The sequence below is a fragment of the Solanum dulcamara genome, chromosome 3 (assembly GCF_947179165.1).
Source record: "Solanum dulcamara chromosome 3, daSolDulc1.2, whole genome shotgun sequence".
NCBI classification, from domain to species: domain Eukaryota; kingdom Viridiplantae; phylum Streptophyta; class Magnoliopsida; order Solanales; family Solanaceae; genus Solanum; species Solanum dulcamara.
The window spans coordinates 78,005,558-78,027,882 of NC_077239.1; the positions used below are offsets into that span (position 1 = coordinate 78,005,558).

At 34.5% G+C, this 22,325-nt stretch overlaps 1 protein-coding gene across 2 annotated transcripts; it reads left to right on the plus strand.

Moving 5' to 3' along the window:
* Positions 1-8,702: 8,702 nt before the first annotated feature.
* On the plus strand, positions 8,703-20,154 carry LOC129883102 (dolichol kinase EVAN-like). 2 transcript variants are annotated; one of them, XM_055957681.1, is made up of 14 exons: positions 8,703-9,028; positions 9,333-9,445; positions 10,863-11,051; positions 11,160-11,264; positions 15,202-15,272; positions 15,350-15,430; positions 15,539-15,750; positions 17,597-17,786; positions 17,883-17,948; positions 18,412-18,500; positions 18,589-18,703; positions 18,985-19,036; positions 19,121-19,215; positions 19,649-20,154. In XM_055957681.1, exons 1-14 carry the CDS (start codon positions 8,835-8,837, stop codon positions 19,772-19,774), a joined length of 1,698 nt encoding a protein of 565 aa, XP_055813656.1. In that variant the 5' UTR covers positions 8,703-8,834; the 3' UTR covers positions 19,775-20,154. The 2 variants fall into 2 exon arrangements, with proteins under 2 accessions (XP_055813656.1, XP_055813657.1); XM_055957682.1 differs by having other exon boundaries at positions 8,704-9,028; positions 19,661-20,154.
* The last annotated feature ends 2,171 nt before the right edge of the window (positions 20,155-22,325 follow it).

A 22,325-nucleotide genomic window follows, 5' to 3' on the forward strand; every position in this document is an offset into this window, starting at 1 on the left:
AAAAAAATTAAAAAGACTACTACCACTTTTTAATTTATAGATATAATTGTTTTGTCAAATTGATGTACTACCATCTTAAATAAATCTCATTAAACCGAAACTATGTTTTTTTTTTAATTAACAATACTTGTAAATTAAAGTTTGAAAGTTGTTCCATTTGCAATGCTCTGTCGCTACTAAAAAAATCACTATTTTCCTATTAAAATTTTTCAATGAAAAATATTCAGTTGCTATGAAGATATATATATATTGAACCAGTAAAAAAAGAAAAAATATTCAATGTCTACTCCTAATATTTCAATGAGAATCTATTTTTTACCATGCGTTTTTTCAATGAGTTGAGGTGAAAAAAATCATATTTTATAATACAAAAATTTCAATTAATTTGCGGTGGAGAAAGTCTTTGTTTCTAGTAGTGTTTGAACTAATTACTACTCCCTTTGTTCAATAATAGTTGTCCACTATTGTTTTGGCACACACCTTAAGAAATAATAAATAATAGAGGTAATATTACTATATTACCCTTTGAATATATTAAAGTTAATGCTTTGGGAAATGTATTAGATATTGAATAGTCTATCTAATAGCAAGGGTAAAATGTATACAAATGGATATATAATTCATTGATTTTTCAAACTACACAAATATTATTGAACATATATTTATTTTTAATACAGTGAACAAATAAAGATAAACGAAGAATACTCTATTATTTTTATAATATAGTAATCCTTGAACTTTGCTCTTGTAATTATTTTTTTCTTCAATGTATAATTGTAGTTGACCTGCATCAAGATCTAGACATAGGTACTAGTTAGATCCTAATTAAAACAAAGAATGGACTTTCTTTATTTGTTTTGCAAATAGTCCCATATGCTAAAATTGGTAAATACTTCAGATTACCCTTTTTCCCAAAAGAAAGACATAACCACCTTTGCTCTTAAACCTTTTGTGTAATGCAAAGAATTAAAAAAATGGCATTTTTTCGCTCTTTATTTTTGTGCGTCCTCTTTCGTTTATTACTTCCTTACCTTATGCGAAAGACAAAAGTTCCTCGTTGATTTGGAAAAAAATTATTTTATTTCTTATATTGAACCGTCTTTTATTGAATTTGTAAAGCGTTGGTAAAAAGTAGACCAAAAATTATTCAAAATTCTAGAGCTACAATTCTTTGTTTGTTGAATTTTGTAATGCAACAATTCTAGCAATCTCCTATGTAAGCAAGCATCATTTGTCAACATAAGATACAACGAAAATACCTTCTCCTTCTCCCTTTCTCTTGAGTTATTTTTAGGTAATTATTTCGTGTAACCTTCAAACTTTTAATCATGAGTACACATGTTTGAAAGTGATTGTGAAATTTTGGGGAGGCCGACCACAACGATTTGCATTTTGTTAGGCCGAGATCTCTTTTAAGTCAATAACATGCCTCGTATTTTAGTCAAATACTATGTATTTTCTACATAAAATATGGATAAAAACACATATTTTAATTGAAAATAAAATATTCTTAGTCAGATATTACAAGAATCAAATTAGAATTACCTAATAACAGAAGAACTGAAATGAGATTATCCCTTTATTTACAAATGGAGTAACAAGAAAACAAAATTACAGATATGGGCTAATGTTTTCAATAGTATCAAAAAAGAAATAATCTAAATAGCCCCTAACAAACCGTTTAAACTATAAATAGTAAGCAAATGTATAATCCATTTATAACCAGATTATAAATTAGGTATATTGACTAGAAAAAGTAGAAAAAAAATTCGATCGGCTATTTGTGTAAAGATTTCTAGTATCAAGAAAAACTTTGAAGAGTAATTTACCAAATTAACCTTGTACTATGGACCTTGACCCGTCTAAAAAGCCCAATAATTTGGGGATCGTTTCACTTTTCTCTGAAAAAGTTCTAAAAGTTGAGGAGCAAATCCATGGTATAATTACCAAGGAAAAATTACCAAATTACACACCTTATATTCCTATATTTTCAATTATTCTCTACCATTTGTAAAAATTTCAAAAATCTCTCTTCTGATGCATAGGAATGATGTTGATACATCGTTAGTTGATACAAACCAAACACAAAATGTATCAGTAAAACATAAGTTTTACTACTATTTTTATTGTGTTCATGATATATTAGGTGTTATAAGTTGATTCATAAGTTTTATTGATATTACAATGTTTGGTTTGTATCAACTAGCAGTGTATCATGAAAATGACTTATGTATCAAATCGCGATGTATCAGCGTCATTCGTATGTATCAGAAATTTGGAAAAAAGAGGGAATTCGGGTAATTACCAAAAAAGTTGGGATAAATTGTAATTGAGCTTTTTCACTATGAGATTTAAGTAAAATAGGCTCTTTGGTTTGGGCTTTGATTTCCTAATTTAGTTGAATTGGTTTCATTATTTTAGTCATAGAGACAAAAGTTTAGTAAATAACGTTATTAGTATCAATTTTGCAAAATTTTAAAATAAATAAATAGTGAGATTTTGCTATATTTCTAAACGTAACAACAGTTTAATTTTAAAATCCGTAGCAGAATGCATGTATTTGCGTGGATACAATATTTCATACTATCTAAAAATTTCAGATACAATATCTGGTTATAATTGTATATGTAGTACATATGTGTGGCCAACTATATATCTATGATGTATTTTCAAAGCAAAAGTTAGATGTAAGTGTGACCAACTATATGTGTATGTATGTACGCAGTGGCAGCTAGGATTTTTTAATACACATATACATGTATATATAAGTGTATATATGTTATAAAATTGCGTAATCTCACTATGTTGTAATTTTTTTAAAAAATACCACTATAAAGTATAATGTGTGTCAACGATTGCTAATTCGGATAACACAAATTCCATATTGTTAAAAGTTAATTACATCATATCTCTACACATTTTCAAGTTACAAAAATTCTTTAAATTTGGTGGAATCCGGATACATCCCAAAACGTCCTGATACATCACGTAAAGTGGCGTATCCCACTGATACATCATATAAAGTTATGTATCCGACACTTTGATACATCATGAAAAGTGATGTATCCGACCAATACATCGCATAAAGTGACATATCCGACCGATACATCATGTAAAGTGATGTATCCGACGTCCTGATACATCATTGTATCCGATCGATACATAGTATAAAGTGATGTATCAGACCGATACATCGTGTAAAGTGATGTATCCAAGAATAGGAATTTTTGTAATTTTTTCAAATGGTAGAAAATTTTAGAGAATATGGTAAAATAAGTTGTGTATTTAGGTAATTTTTTCCTTTATTTTTAAATGATCGGATCCTATTTGGGCCCTTTATCTTTTGTTGTCTTGTTTTTTTACATGTGTTCAGCCCTTTGCTTCTCTACCTTTTTCCCTTTTGAGTGTAATTTTGTTTGTCAATGTATTTTAGAATTTTAGATATTTATACTAAAATACATATACTACCATACACTAAAAATATAATATACTTATCAATTATTACATATGTTTATGCGTATACTTCGAGTCTTCGACCATATTAATAAACTAGATGAACAAATGGTATATATTGGTAACTATACCAAAATTAAAAATCTAAGCTGTGAATTTAATCAAGGGAGGTTCTTTTTCCTTTTTATTTAACTACAAGACACCTAATCCCCCTAATGGACTACTTATAGCCAATTTATTAATGGAAATATTCAGTAATTGAACTAGCAAAAATGGACTACACCAAAACTATAGCTAAACTCTAAAGTAGTGTTGTCCTAAGCTTGCTAACCCCGTTGCATCCATGAGAAAATGCCATTAAATTATAATTAATTGATTATACATATTTTCACCTTGATTTATTACTTGACGATGATAAATTAATAAGTTTAGTTTGACACGAATACTATTGATAAGTCCTTTTTGAAAGGTAAAACGCTCTATATTAGGCATGCTTCGTTTGTTCTTAATAGAAAAGTCATATAAACTATGCATATAACACTAAGAAGGCCACTTAATCAGCCAAAAACCAATTTTACCCTTTAATTATCAATCTTTGTCATTTTTTACTTTTTAATATTATAATTATTTTTCTTTTTAATCGGTATAAAGAACTTAACTATAGTAAAAAGTGAAAAATAATTTTCAAGCATATATAATGATGTAATAATAAAATAATTGAGCACAATTTTCAAACATATATAATGTATATTATAGAATATAATTCTATTTTAAATAAAAAAAATTGTATTACATGCATTGAATATATTATTTAAATGCTTTTATTCTCTTTCATTCTCAATTGCACAGATAAAATTTTGTGTTTATGTTGTTATTATCAAAATATTGATATACAAACAAATTATTATAATTATTACTATACTCAGATATTTTATTATTTCAATGTTGTATGTGCTTGAAAGTTATTTGGGGTTCTATGGGTAAGTCCATAATATAGATTAAAAAGAGAAGATATATAATAATATTTAAAAGTGAAAAAATAAAATAATGGTTGACAATTTAGAGGGTAAAATGGATATTTAATCGGTTGAGTGACCTTTAGAGTGTTACATACATAGTTAACTTTTTATTTTTAATTATTATAAATATAAAAAAGATTACTTAATTAGCACGTAATTTGAATAATTGGGTGAATATTTTTGTGTTTGTAACTTTGATTGTAGCTTTATTTCGTAAAAATTAGAAAGTCATTGATTTTTTTTAATGGATTTGCAAAATAGATATGTCATATATATGTATAGATGTTTATAGGGGATCAGTGTTTAATTATACTAGCATGAGTCGGCAGGAAATTTTCACCTCATTAAAAACAAGGATATTAATATATGAATTAAAAGAGAAATATTTTGCGTGTTGTGCATGGATTATATTTTATTTTATCTTATATACTATAGTTGGATATATGAAGACGATTTGTCTTCTAATTGATGTTGACTTTGCATTTGCAAGGATAGTAATCGGCTAATATGAACCCTATATAACTATCAATATTAATTGGTAGCTAGGGGGGGGGGGGGGCTAATCAAGGTGAGAGAGTTTTTGAGAACCCAGTAATTTTTGTGCAGATTTACGTATATTTATATTGAGAAATTTAACTATTAAATATATAAAAAATATTTATTGAAGACTTAATAACAAAGTAATTTCTTGATCCAACGGTAGAAATGAAACTTACTTAAGCTTTTGTTACCACCCTCTTTGAATGAGTGTCCAATTCTTCTTGGGTACATATGCTGAAGTTTTTTTTAAAGTCAAAATTGCGTGAAATTCATGAGTTTCAAATCTTGAACTTGTCTCTATAGCTAGCTGGTGTGTCACATTAGATCATACTATATAATACTTCTTTTGCTTAAAAGTAAAATGAGAAAGTGAAAAGAAAAAAAAAACATAACTCAAGTGGTATTTGAGATAAAATTTTAAATTATCAGTAATTTATCATTCAATTTTAGGAAAAAATAATCTCTTATGACCATATACAAATTGAATAGAAGAATGATATTTTCAAAAAAAAATCATAGATATAAAAATGAAGATCTCCTAGCAATAGGCTTGATATTAATTACTACTACAAATGTTTTCAATACATAAGAGAAAGGAGATGGCCCTCTTAATTTTGCACCTAATGTTGAGAATGGAACTGTCTTTTTTTTTATTTCTCACTCCATATTTGTTATTTGTATTAGAATATATTTAACTATATTTGAATCTGTATGCTTATTCATTCGGAGAAAAGCTTTTCTTTATAGATTAATTTCGAAGCTATTAAACCTGCCTCAACTTTGCCTGTTATTAATCCTGGAATCATATAAAATGGTCCTACACTTAACAGAAGTCAACAACTTGCATTGATTGCCCTATTACTAAATTTAAAGTTCTAGGGATCAAAAGATTCAAAACTAAATATATCAATTAATTGAGAGTTAAATGTATTTTATCAAAAATCATACGGGATCATAACTAGAACTTGTCGATATTTAATGAAGGGACTAAATTACAAGTGCTAATATCCCTACATTTTGACTATAACTTTCTAGATTTATTGACTACTTATATTTACAGAGAGAAAAAAAGATTAATGTCTAGAATTATTGATAAATTACAGAGAAAGTTTAACCCGAAGTTGTTCTTCCCTAAATGCTGGAAAATTTTCACCTTTAGAAAAACATACTGCGTATCTATTTTTTTTACTATCTGCTTGATATTAGTTATTTATATTAAACTTCTGATTAATTCAAATTTACGTTGTGAAAAATTTAATAAAGGAAAAAGTATTTTCTACTATGATTTTCTCTATTCACAATTCAAACTCAAGATATATAATTAAAGATGAAGAGAGCTTTTAACTCCTTTTACTATAGCTTTTGGTGGACGTATAATGCTTCTTAAAAATCATTTGACGGACTCTTATAAGTAACTAGTTTAATTTTAAAATAGATAAAATAACTTATCTTTGGCAGTAAAATGCACACATTACAATAAAAAAAAAATTGTGGCAATTATTAAGTGACCATAATATAATTAATGTTAAATATATTTAGCGGCAATAATAAATACGAATATTTATAACAAATATATAAATATTGCCAAATACTACTTAGTCTAAATGCAATCATACATTAATTTAATTACTATTAAATATTTTTTAAGATACTAAATATTGTTACAAAAAAAATCTATTTTCATTGAATATCACTTTTGTTGCAGTGATTCTATGACACTTATATTACTTCGTTATTCATGTAAGAGGGGAAAATAAGCAGGCACATTTTTCAAGTACAGTAAAACTTCTATAAATGCTTATGTTAGGGATCGAAAAAAAAATTATTTATTGAGATTATTAGTTTATCGATAAATGTATAAAATATTTATTTATCGATAAATAAATATTTATTATTTTAGAGAGTATTTTGCAGTATGTGTCATAGAAAAGAAAAAATATATTTGAATTAACAATTTTAAAATTTAAATCTAGGTATCCAATAAGTTGGTGAATTGGATGAAGGTATCCAAGTTAAATAATGTCATAGCTAATTTAGCCTACATAAATGTGATGAATGTTGAACATCTTTTGAACTACTCTAACGAGAATGATACAGTTATGAAATCACCTACAGAGGAAGAGATTATTCAATATGTAATGAATAGTGATGATGAGAATGATCCTGAATATGATGATAGTAGCATTGTCCCACATGTATCGTTAAATTTGGCATTTCAAACAATGACTACATTGTTAAACTATTTGGTACAACACAAATAAAATATTCCGGAAATTGTGTTCGCTCTTCAAAAAGTTATAGATGAGATTAATTTTGATTTTGTTGGAAAGAAAAAACAATAAACTATAGAATCATATTTTAAAAAGAAATAGTTATTGGTCTAGTATTATTGACTGATTAAATATATATAAATTCTTGATATATTCTAATAATTATTACTTTATAACTTGTTTGGGCCTTTAATACTTTATTTTTAATGGGAAATTTACTACATTAAGAAAATATTTACCATTTATAGGAATAATATTTTTTTTCACTGAATACTTATAATACAATTTTAATACATAGTAGCGAGAATAATTTATAAAACTCATATAATACAAGTTTTATTCATGGATAATATATTTACCACATACTTTAATACACTTATAATACATTGTGTCAATTTCTTACCAAACAAGTATAATATATTTTAAAACACTTATAATACATTTATATTGCATGCATAATTCACTTTTAATACATAATATATATATCATAATATTGCTATATATTGCTATAAATGGTAATAAATAAAAAGTATCGCTAAAATCAATAATTATTTATTAAAAAGTATTTTTCCTAGTAATTTTTCTATTTTTAATTGTTATCTAATGCACTTAGCGAGAATATTACTTTAATATAACTGACCCAAATTGGGACCAGGAGGAATAAATTGGACTGGAGTGACCACATGGGAAAAGGAATAATAGTACTTCTTTCGTTTTAAAATAAATGTTATTTTAGTAAAACGAAAAAATATTTACAAAATAAGTGTTGTTTTAAAATTCAAAGACAAAAGTTAATATGGGTTCAATTGTTACACTCGCCCTTACAAAAAGGGGCATAAACCTTTAATTAACTACAATAAATATTTCATCATTCAAAATGTTTTCCTGGTCTTTTCTTGATAATGCGCTAACAAGACATGGTGCGATTAGAATAATTCTTAAAAGACAAATAAATTGAAACAAATAGAATAGCTTGTAAATATAATTATTAAGTATTGAAAATACTTTCGAACTTAAAGCATATTGATAGTTTTATTTCTGAATTATTAATAGTTTTAAAAATATTTTTTTACTTGACTAACTGGACTTAAATAACCCCCGATCTATCATAAGACATAACAAATGGTTTTAAACTCTTGTACGAGCATAGAGATCTTAATAACAAGCCGAAAAAAGTGTTAAAAACACCCCTAAATTTAACGAGAATTTATGAGTGTATTTCACGTTGCAAGATCGAGGGTGTATTTAAGTTCACAATTAAATTAAGTAGAGAAATATTTTTAAGATTGTCAATAATTTAAGAACCAAAGTAATAATTTGTGCCAAATTTAAAAATATATTCAATATTTCTTTCTAATTATTTTGATGAATATTGATGTATCGATCAAATATGTAATTTGCCCATCTTGAAAAGGGCTTTATGCAATGAAGATGAGTTGACAGTTCAACGGCGTATAAAAACCCGGTGCGCGCCAAACCCACCGAATTTCCCTCAGTTCACACGGTCCCCGGAGTTCTTCTTCAATTTCAGCTACTGGTACATCGGAATCCCATGGCTTCATTGTCGTTTCTGACCGGCGAGCGAGCTGTGGTAGCACTATTCATTGCTCGGATTGTCTTCTCCGTCCCTCAAGCTCTCCTCGCCGAATCTCTCTCCCTTTCTCTCCTCTCGCTCCTTGCCCTCTCCGTCGAGATCTCCGTCGATGCCTCTTCTTCAGTTTCCCTCCCTCACTTCTTCAAAACCAGGTTAATTTTACTGCAATTTCCTTTTTAATGATTTTTTAGGTGAGCGAGGGCCGGGCCGAAATATGAAAGGCAGAAGAGTTCGGGAGTGAAACGTATGAAGTTGCAACCACTTGGCTGCATCTTCAATTTGCGCTTTTACATAGTTTTCCTCTTTTGATTTACGTTGTCGTTCGTTTTGATTGAAAATTTGGGATTGAGCAGGGCAAATTTCTGAATTGGGTGTTTTTTTTTGGTGTGTTTGTTAAATGTGTAGTTTTGGTTTCCTTATAATGTTTATTTACATAGTCGTGGTACTGTTTTTCAGGCCTGGTGCTTCATCAGGGATATTTTTGGGGGCAGTAACGCTGCCTGGTCTTATGGTATCAAAGTTGATTCAGATGTCAAGAGGAGTGTCTTTAAATCAATCTGGAAGTGAAGGTAGAACACTCATTTTTGAGCAAATTGAGCTTTTGTAGTTGGAGTACTTGCTATTATATCGGGTGCAAATATTTTTCCCGTCCCCCACTCCCGAGAAAATGCTATGGGGGAGTGCACCGCAAAATTGCCACAATAACAAGGCAACCTACGTGATCAGAAATTTCAGCAATGAGCTCTCCGTTTAAGGATTCATCCTTCGTGTATCACCTTAAAGCGTTTCTTTCAATCAAACCCAATTCCTTAGTTCCACAATAAGACCATAAACAAACTGGAAGAATTTTGTTGATCTCCTCAAGATGGCTGATCTAAAGTTTCTTGGGATGGATTGGTTGTGTTGCGGGAACCCTTAGCAAAGGTGAATTCCTGGAAAAGGATTGTTTGCTTCCGTTAATATCCAAGCTCCTTGGTTATGCTATTGTTGCTGCCTCCACCACTGTTAAACTTCCTCAGATATTAAAATTTTTGCAATGCAAAAGTGTTAGTGTTGTGAGCTTTCAGCTTGAAGTAATTGGTTATATTTAGCATATTGTCTTCAAAAAGGACTTCCATTTTCAGCTTTTGGAGAGAATGCTTTTCTTTTGATTCAAGCTATCATTTTGGTTACAATCATCTATTATTTTTCTCAGCCTTTGGGAGCGAAGATACGGATTAGAGCATTATCATATTGTGCTATAGCCCCAACTGTTTTGGCAGGTCAAATTGATCCCATCTTTTTTGAGGCCTCATATGTCTCTCAGCACACGATTTTTTTTTGCTAGTATGCCCAGATCTGGAAGAATTTTAAGAACAGAAGTACTGGGGAGCTAAGCTTTTTAACCTTTTGTATGAACTTTGGTCCTTCCATGTTTAGAGTTTTTACCAGTCTTGAATTTGTAATTGTTGCATAAGTACAATAACACTTGGATAAAAAAAAGGTACTTCTTATTATTTACCCTCCATCTCTAAAATGTTATGTTCAAACCACTTGAAAAATCTTCGTAAACTGGTTCTTGCAAGGATGTTGATGAGTAAATGAAGCACCGTTTTTTTAAAAAAAATAAAATTAATTCAAAGTAATGACAGTGAAAAGTCCAGTATGAAGACAGATAATCGTACTCTAAATTGGTAAGTTTTAAGTACTATTTTTGTATTTATGTACCTGACTATTGAATCTCCAATCTTACATATTGTCAAGTTATTTTCCATCTTGTGATGTTTCTACATGGAGAAACCCTGTCTAGTAGAGGAACTGTGTAATCTTGCTTCTGCTTGTGTATCTGAGAAGAAGTGTGGTTGTTTTTTCTATATTTATTCACCTAATAAGTAGATTTCCATCAGTCACTTCAAAGTATTGGCGAGTTTGTATTCAGGAACTATGTTGAATCCTACCTTGCCTCACCTGTATGATTGACTTCTTTTTGTTTTGACCTTTTAACAGAGCTTGAAAACCTGCAACTACTTTATTGGGTGACATCTGCAAGTTGCTACACTGTGCTAGCTTACCTCTGCTTCATTTTTTACCATCAATCAGACCGCAAAAATTGTGCTACTTCTTGCTGTAGCTTAAGTTGTATAGTATTGTACTTTGGTGTCTTCTCTGTGTCTTTTGCTGTGAAATCTCATAGTGGTAGGTCAACTTCTCTTTCTTTATATTCACTTTTTGATTCATTGGTCAACCTAGTAAGTTGCTGAAAGCTATGCCTTCTTAACAACTCTTGGTGAACTTCTCCGGCAGGGTGGTATACAGCAGCTATCTTATTGTGGCTATTCTCTCATGGATTTGCAGCAGTAAAATTAATTCAGAATATTCTCCGCACTTTTCCAGCATGCGCTTCAATTGGTTGGTCATGTTACTATATTTTTTACTTTACTAGATTTCTAGCATCGCAAACTACTAAATTGCACACTTGATATGAGGGTCCACTCTGTTGTGCGGTTATTCAGTTCACATTCACTCTCCACTAATCACAACAAACCTAAGATTTTTCGGGATGTTGCTATAGGCAATATGAAACAACAATTATTTATCTAGAGCTTCATTCTACCCATTTACCTGCTCCATTGGGTCATTCTGCCCGTTGATACATACATGTTGATTTGTACCTATAGTAGATTTGTGACGTTGACCATTGATTCCACCAGATGAAACAAAAAGCTAGTATGTAAGACTGATGTCATTGAGACATGGGTGATAATATCATGTAAAGGCAAAATACCGAAGATGAAGGTGATATCAGCCGATCTTTTTCAGTCATTTTAGAATTTCTTGTAAAGCCTGTTTTTCTTATTCTTTTCTCATGGTATCTTGTAGTTGATCTTTTTTATGTGCTTAATTTAGGGATACTCATATTTTGGGTTCTATTAGTGAGAGTTTGAACCATTTTCTGAGAATAATGATCTTTTGTTTTATATGTCATCTTAGATTTACATTAAATGCTATATTCACATTGATTATCTTTAACAAAGAAGTATGGTTCGTGTTGAATGTAATATGCCTTCTTAGTTAAAATTTGTATGATGGCTCTAAAACTTGTTATTTATTTGGAAGCATCTCTCGCCTTTTAGAGAAGATTAAAGCAACTTGGGTAGTGTAGTGTCTTTATGTTGCAGGATGGGTTTGTATTCATGGATGTTATCTTATCTGAAATTTGAAAGAGAATTCCGATACATTATATGCAAGTTTGACTGTGTTCTTAGTAGTTATTTACATTAAAATAATGTGATAATTTGAATCATTATTTTAATGGGCACATCGGATCTACTTCGGGAGGGTATGATGATGTGCATGGGGGCTTTGGCTTCGGGGACAGAAATGGAGGAGGAACCGCACTGTTGGATTTCGCAAGAGCTTTCGGATTGGTGATAGCCAACTCGAGTTTCCCAAAAAAGGAGGACCACTTGGTAACCTTCCGTAGCTCAGTGGCTAAAACTCAGATAGATTTTTTACTCCTCAGGAAGGATGATAAGGGTTTGTGCAAAGACTGTAAGGTTATCCCGATCGACAACCTTACAACTCGACATAAGCTCTTAGTGATGGATTTAGGGATAAAGATGACAAGGACGAGGAGGGTCGGGGAAGAACGACCTAGGATCAGATGGGGGAGTTTGACAACGGTTAGTGCCCTCGAGATGGGAGAGAAATTAAAGGATATGGGGGCCTGGGATAGTAGTGGGGATGCGAACGATATGTGGGATAGGACAGCTAGTTATATTAGGGTTGTAGCAAAGGAAGTGCTAGGAGTCTCGACAGGCAGTCGTAGTCGGCATCGAGGGGACTGGTGGTGGAATGGAGAAGTGCAAGGGAAAGTGGAAGCAAAGAAGGTGGCGTATGCTAAGTTGATGGAGAGCAAGGATGAGGTGGAGAAGTGGACAAATAGAGAACTGTATAAGATAGCGAGGAACGAGGCGAAGTCGGCGGTTGCAACGGCAAAAATAGCAGCTTTTGAACGTCTTTATGCTGAACTGGAAGAGAAAGGTGGGGACAGAAAATTATTCAGGCTAGCCAGGGCCCGGGAGAGAAGGGCACGCGATGTGGATCAAGTGAAGTGCATTAAAGACGAAGACGGAAAAGTATTGGTAGAGGAGACCCTTATCAAACAAAGATGGCAGTCATACTTCCATAAACTTTTGAATGACAAAGGGGACAGAGAAATTATGTTGGGAGATTTGGAACATAAAGGAAGGAGTCACGATTTTGGGGGTTGTAGGAGTATTACGGTCGATGAGGTTAAGGATGCTGTTCGTAGGATGCGCTGGGGAAGAGCGACCGGACCTGACGAGATCCCTGGAGAATTTTGGAAGAGTGCGGGCTCGGTAGGTTTGGAATGGCTGACTAGGTTATTTAATGTCATCTTTACGACGACAACAATGCCCGTAGAATGGAGATCGAGCATCATGATCCCGCTTTACAAAAATAAAGGGGATAGCCAGAGCTGTGACAACTATAGAGGTATTAAGCTTCTAAGCCATACTATGAAAGTGTGGGAAAGAGTAGTAGAGATGAGGGTGAGGAGAGGCGTGTCTATTTCAGAGAACCAGTTCGGATTTATGCCAGGACGCTTAACTACAGAAGCCATCCACCTTATGAGGAGACTAATGGAGCAATATAGGGAGAGGAAAAGAGACTTGCATATGGTGTTCATCGACTTGGAAAAGGCTTACGATAAAGTCCCACGAGAGATACTATGGAGATGTTTGGAGGCTAAAGGTGTACATGTAGCGTACATAAGGGTGATCAAGGACATGTACGAGGGTGCCAAAACTAGGGTAAGGACAATAGGAGGGGACTCAGAACACTTCCCGGTTATGATGGGGTTGCACCAAAGATCAGCTCTTAGCCCGTTCCTATTTGCCTTGGTGATGGATGGATTGACGCGACAAATTCAAGGTGAGGTGACATGGTGTATGCTTTTTGCGGACGACATAGTCCTCATCGATGAGACTCGTAGCGGACTTAACGCTAAGCTGGAAGATTGGAGACGCACCTTGGAGTCTAAGGGGTTTAAGCTGAGTAGGACCAAGACAGAGTACCTAGAGTGCAAGTTCAGTGAGACACCTCAAGAGGTTGGCACGGAAGTTAGGCTCGGGGACCAAGCCATCCAAAAGAGAAGTAGTTTTAAGTACCTTGGTTCTATCATGCAAGACAGCGGAGAGATCGACGAGGATGTCACACACCGTATTGGGGCAGGATGGATGAAATGGAGGCTCGCCTCCGGTGTGTTATGTGACAAGAAGGTGCCACCACAACTTAAGGGCAAGTTCTACAAAGTGGTCGTTAGACCAGCTATGTTGTATGGGGCGGAGTGTTGGCCAGTTAAGGTCTCCCACGTGCAAAGGATGAAGGTTGCCGAGATGAGAATGTTGAGATGGATGTGTGGGCATACCAGGAGTGACAAGATTAGAAATGAGGCTATTCGAGAAAAGGTAGGAGTGGCCTCGGTGGAAGACAAGATGCGGGAAACGCGACTGAGATGGTTTGGACATGTGAAGAGGAGAGTCCCAGATGCACCAGTGCGGAGATGTGAGAGGCTGGCCATGGATTGTTTTAGAAGAGGTAGGGGTAGGCCGAAGAAATATTGGGGAGAGGTGATCAGACAGGACATGGCGCATTTACGACTTACCGAGGACATGACCCTAGATAGGAGGGTGTGGAGGACACACATTAGGGTAGAAGGCTAGTACATAATGGTTTTATTCTCCCTTATTCGTAGGCGTAGTAACGCACTATGATTTCTTGTACTCTGATGTATGCTATTTATGGTATTTATGTTATTATCCAATAATAATATCTACTGTTTTTGTGCTTTGATTATAATATTGTTTGAACCGTTTTCGTCATCTACTTACTTATTTATTCTAATATTCTTGTCTGACCTTTTTCTATGCTTTTATTGAGCCGAGGGTCTTTCGGAAACAGCCGTCCTACATTGGTAGGAGTCAGGTCTGCGTACACTCTACCCTCCCCAGACCTCTCGATGTGGGATTTCACTGGGTTGTTGTTGTTGTTGTATAGGTATCTTTTAAGCCTATATGTAACTAAAATGCATTTTATGTCCAAACTATGCGATAAAGCCAGATATTAACTTGCACTGTTAGAACTTAGAACATATGTTATTCCACGCAATCTTGCACTGTTAGAGCATGTTTAATTCCACACAATCTTTGTTTCTTGTTATTCAGAGATCGAAGCCTCACAATCATTTGATATGTCCTATTTGGTTTGCTAATGGTCCTCCAGTCCTCTCTACGGTTCTTTACATTCTTATTTATCTTCTTAGGAGAAGCGCTACTGGTTACTGTTGGCCTTGTTATCTATTTTGGTGACATGCTAGCTTGTACTGCTGCTAAGGTTAGTTTCTCACATTTTACTTTCTCAGGTAGTAGATGATATAGATACCTAACAAGCAGTGTTTTTTCCATTAACAGTCCCATGGATACTTTACTGTATCTAAGGTAGTGACTGTACCATATGGAATCCAAAGAAATGAAGTTAGCGTTATTATTCAGGTATTATACAAGCTGTTAACTTTCTAGACTTTTTTCTTCTTTTGGTGATATAGAGTAAAAGGTTTCTGATTCATGGTATTGATCACTAAATGTAACACTATGTTCCAGGGATTAATTATTGGCCTTCTTCTTTTCCCTATGCTGTTCAAATACGTGCTTCAAATTCTGGAGTGGGTCAGCTTGGCATCTTCTAGAGATACTGCAGATAATCATATAAGGCGATCTTTTGTGTTCTACATTTCCCTTGCATGTGTTCTCATTATAGCTGTACCATCATGGATGCAGCTTGTTCAAGATTTTCACGTGCATCCTTTTCTATGGTAAGCCTCCCTTTAGAACTTATTTCTTTTGGATTATTGCACATATTATGCTGCATATTGTTATTATGTTGCGTGATTTGGTTAACAGAGATTTAGTGGTTTGTAGGGATGATTAACACTTGTGTTAGACAATTAGGCTTTTAAACTGGACGTGCAAGCATGTGATAGACCTTGACAAACACGTGGAGATTTGATCCTTGATAAATATAAATGCTGCATGACCTCTGGTCAGGGCTGGATCTACTCTAAAGTAGAGTACCCAAGGTATGACTTAGTGGGCAATGAAGTGGGTTGAGAACCATGAGGTCTTAGTTACAAATCTCATCAGAGGCAAAAACACTAGATGATTTTTTATTAGCTATCCAGGCCTTGATAGACAGAGTTGCCCAGTGGGAGGTAGCTGGTACCCCGTGGAATTAGTTGAGGTTGAAAAACACACACAGGCATTTACCTAATTAAAAAAAAACATAGTTACCTTATATGATTCAAGAAGTTGTGTGTTACATCTAACTAAAAAGGGCAACCCGGTGCACTAAAGCTCCCGCTATGCGCAGGGTTCGGGGAAGGGCCCGACCACAAGGGTCTATTGTACGCAATCTTACCTTGCATTTCTGCCAGAGGCTGTTTCCGAGGCTTGAACCCGTGACTTCCTGGTCACATGGCAGCAACTTTACCAGTTACCTACATCTAACTAGTAGGTAAATAATACTTATTTAAAAAATATGTACTGCATGAGAAGATAACTGGGTAGAGAAGAACTTTGCAGTGTCTTAATGGGCAGTCTAGATACTTTGCTTGCTTCTTTTTCATTGGTCTGTCTGTACTAAGTATTCTAGGAGTTTTTGGTTTAAAATTTGCATTCTTACTGCAACATTCTTTTTGTATTTGAAGCAAAAGAGAAAAAATAATGTAAATCGCCAGGAATTTGTTATAAACACCTATGTTACAATATTGTTCACTTCAAATAATGTGGTTCCTGAAGCTATAGGATCGCCTCTTGTTAATGTAATGCCTCTGTTATTCCTACCTTCCCTGGGTGGCTATGGCACTGCATCAGATCTTAAGCCACAAAATGTGCAATTGTAACCTTTATTTTCATAGTTATTTTTCTTCCTCTACTTCAACATTGTTGGCTAGCTCCAACATTTCAACATTTCTTTTTAGTTCTCACTTCACAGTGTCTCTTTTCACAAAATTTTATTTCTGAAGATCCTAAATAATGGTAGAGGCATGACTTTTGGAGCTTAAAGACTTAAAAATTAATGCTCTTGAGTCTCAAGATTGTGTATAGGTATTTGCATATTGCCACATTGTCTTGCTAAATCTTGAGCTTGACAGCATTTTACCCCTGAACCATTCACAAATGATAGGTATTTCCATCTTCTGAAGGGAGTTGTTCAACAAATTGTTTAAGAAACTGATTGAGTTCATAGCTTTTGCTGGCTATTGTGTCTTCTATGAACTGAATTTTGCAGATCTAGCTCAGCCAAGCTTTCTAGCTAAGTATTTGATGTTACTAGTCAAAAGACATCAAATTTCATTTGGGCAGCTAGGTTAAGCTTGACTTTCAAGCCTCACACCTATGAACCGAGTTGAGCCCATGAGGTTTTGACTCTGCCCTATTCTTGTTGCTTCATCTGTCCAACTGTTGAACCATTGAAAAAAAACTAAAACAATCTAAGAGGAAATTTCAATGTGTTCAGCGACTAGCTCTTTCATTCATACTGTGACTATCTCATATCACTTTACTATGAATTAAATCATATATCGTTTACCTCAAGACATAGATGAAGTGTTACTCTCTTTTGTTTATATTTTGGTTTTCTGTGTCTTCTGATTGCTGCAGGGTATTGGATTTTGTTCTGTCAGAACCACTTAAAAGGTTGTCGCTGTGTATCTATTGGTTGGTTGTTATTTATGTATCAGTTATCCGATTTTATAACATCTCTAAGAGCAGTAAGATTGAGAGGATTCTTCTTCGAAAATACTACCATTTAATGGCTGTTTCAATGTTTGTTCCTGCTCTCATACTTCAGGTGATTTGAGTTGAAATTCTTTAGGAAGTCTTTCTCCTTTTGGGCATATTATTTATTTCTATGGGAGTTGTGTTGACCGTCTATATCTTTCTGCAGCCAAAGTTTCTTGATCTGGCTTTTGGTGCGGCTTTGGCTGTTTTCTTGATGTTGGAAATTATACGAGTAAGGTTTCACTGCACTCTCATCTTGTTTTTGGATATTGCAATTCAAAAGAATGTTTGAATTAAAAGAACATACCCAGTATTAATTGGAAAAACAACATAAAAACAGAATGTCTGTTACATATATCAATTAGGGTGGTAAAGATTGTATTCACTTTCAAGCTTATGCACACTTTTCAAATGAAGCCAAGCTCGCCAAGTAAACATATCTTATATTCGCTTCATTTGACTTTGATGAAGTTTATTGACACATTAAACACCAATCAATCAGTAATATAACTGAAGTCTTAATAGTTTGTTGCACTTACATTTCAGACGTGGAAGTATGTATATACTTGTAAATGCGACATGTTGTAATGTTCTTTTTCTTTTCAATTTTACCTAAGTTCTAGGTAACTTCTTATAATTTCTGTGCTTAAACAATTTATGATGCTTCACAATATTTATCATGCCTTTGGGAACAGATATGGAGAATCTGGCCCTTGGGACAGCTGGTGCACCAATTTATGAATGCTTTTACAGATCATCGCGACACTGATCTTCTTATTGTCAGGTTTGAAATGGTTCCTCCATAGCATGAAACTAGTTGCAAGCATACACCTCTTGTTAACTCTAACCATTTGTCTTCCTTCCACTTTCAGTCATTTTTCACTCTTATTAGGATGTGCGCTTCCTATCTGGTTGTCCTCTGGTTTCAATGACCGGCCATTAGCCCCTTTTGCTGGGATTTTGAGCCTTGGAATTGGAGATACAATGGTAAAGTTGCTATTCCTTGCTTGTCCTGTACCTTTCTCGATGCACTAGTATGATCCACTTCGACAGAACCCACTTGATTCTTGCTTGGAACCATGTGAATTGTGCAGGACAATGAAAACCTACCTTACAATCTCTCCGTATCTCTCATATATGAAATTTAATTTTTTCCACGACAGGAATAATATTGATAGTTTGGGCAGTAGAGAATGAACTTAGAGCTACTGGATCATTATTGATTGTCATTTATGCACTGTAAATTTTAGTTGTTATCTTCTGTGTAGGCATCGGTGGTTGGATACAAGTATGGGGTCCTCCGCTGGAGCAAAACTGGCAGTATGTGTCTGTTCCCTCTCTTGTTTCGTTATTGCTTCTTTTTGTATCCCTTCACCATCTGAATCTACAAATTCTCTTTGGTAGAGAAAACAATTGAAGGTACTGCTGCTGGCATAACGTCTGTCCTGGCTGCATGCTTCATTTTACTTCCACTTCTAGCTACAACCAGATATGTTCAGGTCTGTCTCTCTCTCTCTCTCTCTCTCTCTCTCTCTCTCCACATGTACAAAGGGGTTTCGGCATGCATACCCATTCAGACCAAAGGCGGCTCCCATAAGTGCGTATTTATGAGGAAAGAAAGTTACATGGTCATGCTTCTACACTATTTGCAGTTGTGCATCTTAAATTTATTTTGACTGAAGTTGAAGAGGCAAATTTCTGTGATCACCTTAAAATTAACCTCCTTCCTTGTGAATAATGAACCTCATTTTAATTCTTTGATTGCCCCTAGTTATCCAAATTCATGTCTACTTGGGACTGAATCCTCAAATTAATTTAGGCACTGAAGCACGTGAACTTTGTGCAACCTCACAAATTTTCCAAATATAAAAGCCAAATGTTGTCAAAAATCTCGTTCATTGAACTTTGTGGTTGATCTTTAATACTGTATAGGCACTTATGCAGAACTGGTTCTCTCTTCTTTTTGCGGTGACAATAAGTGGTCTGTTGGAAGCCTACACTGCCCAACTGGATAACGCCTTCATACCTCTGGTGTTCTATAGCTTCCTTTGTCTGTGAACACTTATCTGCTGACCTGAACTTTACACTACTTTGCTGGAAGACAATATGCTGATCTTTCAACAGTACTCGTTTGAGCGCACACATTCTTTTTGTAGATATTACTGCTGTAGAGTTTCATGACATGTACAATAGGTGACAAGAAGGGGTTGCTCGGATGGCAAGCGCCCTCCTCCTTTAACCCTAAGGTTGTGGGTTCGAGTCACAAAGGAGCAAAAAGGTGAGAGTTCCGTAGGAGGGGTATAAAAAAAGTACAATAGCTTGATAGGAGAAAAAGCAAGAAGCTACTCTTTTGTAATCTAGATGTAGAATTTGTTTTCTGTAAGGCATAAATAGAACTATTTTTGAAATGCTTGTTGTAACTTTTGTCTTGCATACTTCATCCTCCTTCCCTTGGTATGGATGTAAATAAATATTAATCTATTTATAGTTTACAGGCACTAGGAAAAAAGTATTCGTCGAAATTTCCACGTTATGTACTGGTATTTTGAACTTAAACGAGCAGTAGTTCAAGCCTGCCAGTGAAGGAGATTGATAAGAGCTAACGAAAGCGTCTGCTCTTTAACAGTTTATGTGGGAGGGTCTTTTAAAATTATGTCTAATAAATTGCACAATGATTTTTTAAATTCCTCCTGAAATGTTTAGGTTCCTCGGATGATTTGATTTGGTATTTGAAATCTAAAGCTAAATAAATTGGGACAGAGGGAATAATATATCTTAGTGAGGGAAAAAATATTTGCTCACTTTATGCTAAACTTGTTAAAATACGAAATGACGTTTCTTGTGTGCAACCATGCTAGAATTGTTTTTTTTTTGTTTTCTGGTACACTACCATGTTAGAATTGATGGGGAGTTTTGGAGTAACAGGTAAAGTTGCTGTCATGTGACCAGGAGGTCACGGGTTCAAGCCTTGGAAATAGCCTCTGACAGAAATGCAAGGTAAGACTGCGTATATAGACCCTTGTGGTCGGGCCCTTTCTCGAATCCTGCGCATAGCGGGAGTTTTAGTGCATCGGACTGTCTTTTTTTAACCATGTTGGAATGCTCCGGAGTACAGACTATAGTACACTGCTGCTCCTCGTGGATTACTATGTACGAAAGATTTTTTCAATTATATTGTTTTGTTATTTAAACTTTTAAAATAAACTAATTAAATAATACTTCTTCGACATCAACCTTTTGATCATGAACTTTTTGCCCTCTTTTCGTCCAATTCATACCTAAATAACGTTCATCAGCTTAGTGGCGCTACTACAAAAATAAAATTAGAAACGGAAATTGACCCATTTTATATCTTCCTTCAATTTGGATTAGTAAAAACAATGTTTCCTTGCATAATACATTGTCACGATTCAATTTCTTAGGTCATGATGATACCTACTATAATCCTCCAGTAGGTAAGTCAATCTGTCAATCCGGAACTTCAAGTAATGGGTTTGAGGGCAGAAACTAAACAAGAGTGACGAATTATAAAGATAGGCAAAAAGAATAAGCGGAAGTAAACCAAAACATGATATAAACAACTAAAGATTCCTCCCAAAACTTGGAAGTCACAAGTACAGAGTTGCTACAAAATAAAAGACGAGTACAAGTCCCCAAAGTGGATAGAAAATATATATAACAACTGACTAGTCTCAAAAGGCAAAAGACGGGTCATCCATACTGAAGGAGACGGGAATGATCCAAAAACGCCGAGTGCTCACCCTAATCTCCGAAGTTGACTACAACAAGCTCGATCTATTCACAGCGGTAGCTGGTGCTCGGTCCTGCATCACGAAAGTAGATGCAGAATGTAGTATGAGTACCAAGACAACATGTACCTAGTAGGCATCATAGGCTGACTGAGCAGAAAAGGTAAAAATAATATGAAAAAGAGGAATAGCCTAAATAGGAGTCAACATAAGCATCAAAAGGGGAAAATAGTACTACATATGAGAACTACAACTAACTATACCCAACTGGGCTCCCATAAGCCTAGCCGGGACACTCGTGCGCAAGTTAAATGAAAACCCGGACGAACTCCATAAGCCCTCCGAGTACACAGAATAGCTTCAACTACCAAGGCTAGGAACCAAAAATTTGCGATGTTAGGAGCCGAAGTACTATATCATTTCCAAACTCAGGATCTCCAAGAGTCAATCGATCTAGTGGTGACTTAGGGGTCGAGGCCGGGACTAGGACCCAAATGCTCACCCGAATGTTCAAAGTGGCCAAGGCCGGAACTGGGTACCCGGATGCTTGTCATAATACATAAGTGCGGTCGAGGCCGGGACTGGGTACCCGGATGCTCGTCGTAATACATCGGTATGATCGAGGCCGAGACTGGGTACCCGAATGCTCGTCATACTAGCAAGCTGGTAGAGGCCAGGGCTGAGTACCCGGATGCTCCCCGATAATTCAGAACGGAGGCCGGGACTTGGTACCCGGATGCCCACAGATAATTTATTCCATTATGCTAAACATTCTACTTCCCAACTAGAATACAACAGTACCAAAAATCTTTTCCTAAATGAGTCAATCGATATGCCGCCCAAAATTGAAACCAGAGCCA

Excerpts from the sequence above, each read along its gene's own strand:
- LOC129883102 (XM_055957681.1), top strand. The coding sequence starts at position 8,835 with ATGGCTTCATTGTCGTTTCTGACCGGCGAGCGAGCTGTGGTAGCACTA. Across the intron at positions 9,446-10,862 it reads AAATCAATCTGGAAGTGAAG|AGCTTGAAAACCTGCAACTA; the intron begins GTAGAACACTCA and ends ACCTTTTAACAG. Across the intron at positions 15,273-15,349 it reads TAGCTTGTACTGCTGCTAAG|TCCCATGGATACTTTACTGT; the intron begins GTTAGTTTCTCA and ends TTCCATTAACAG.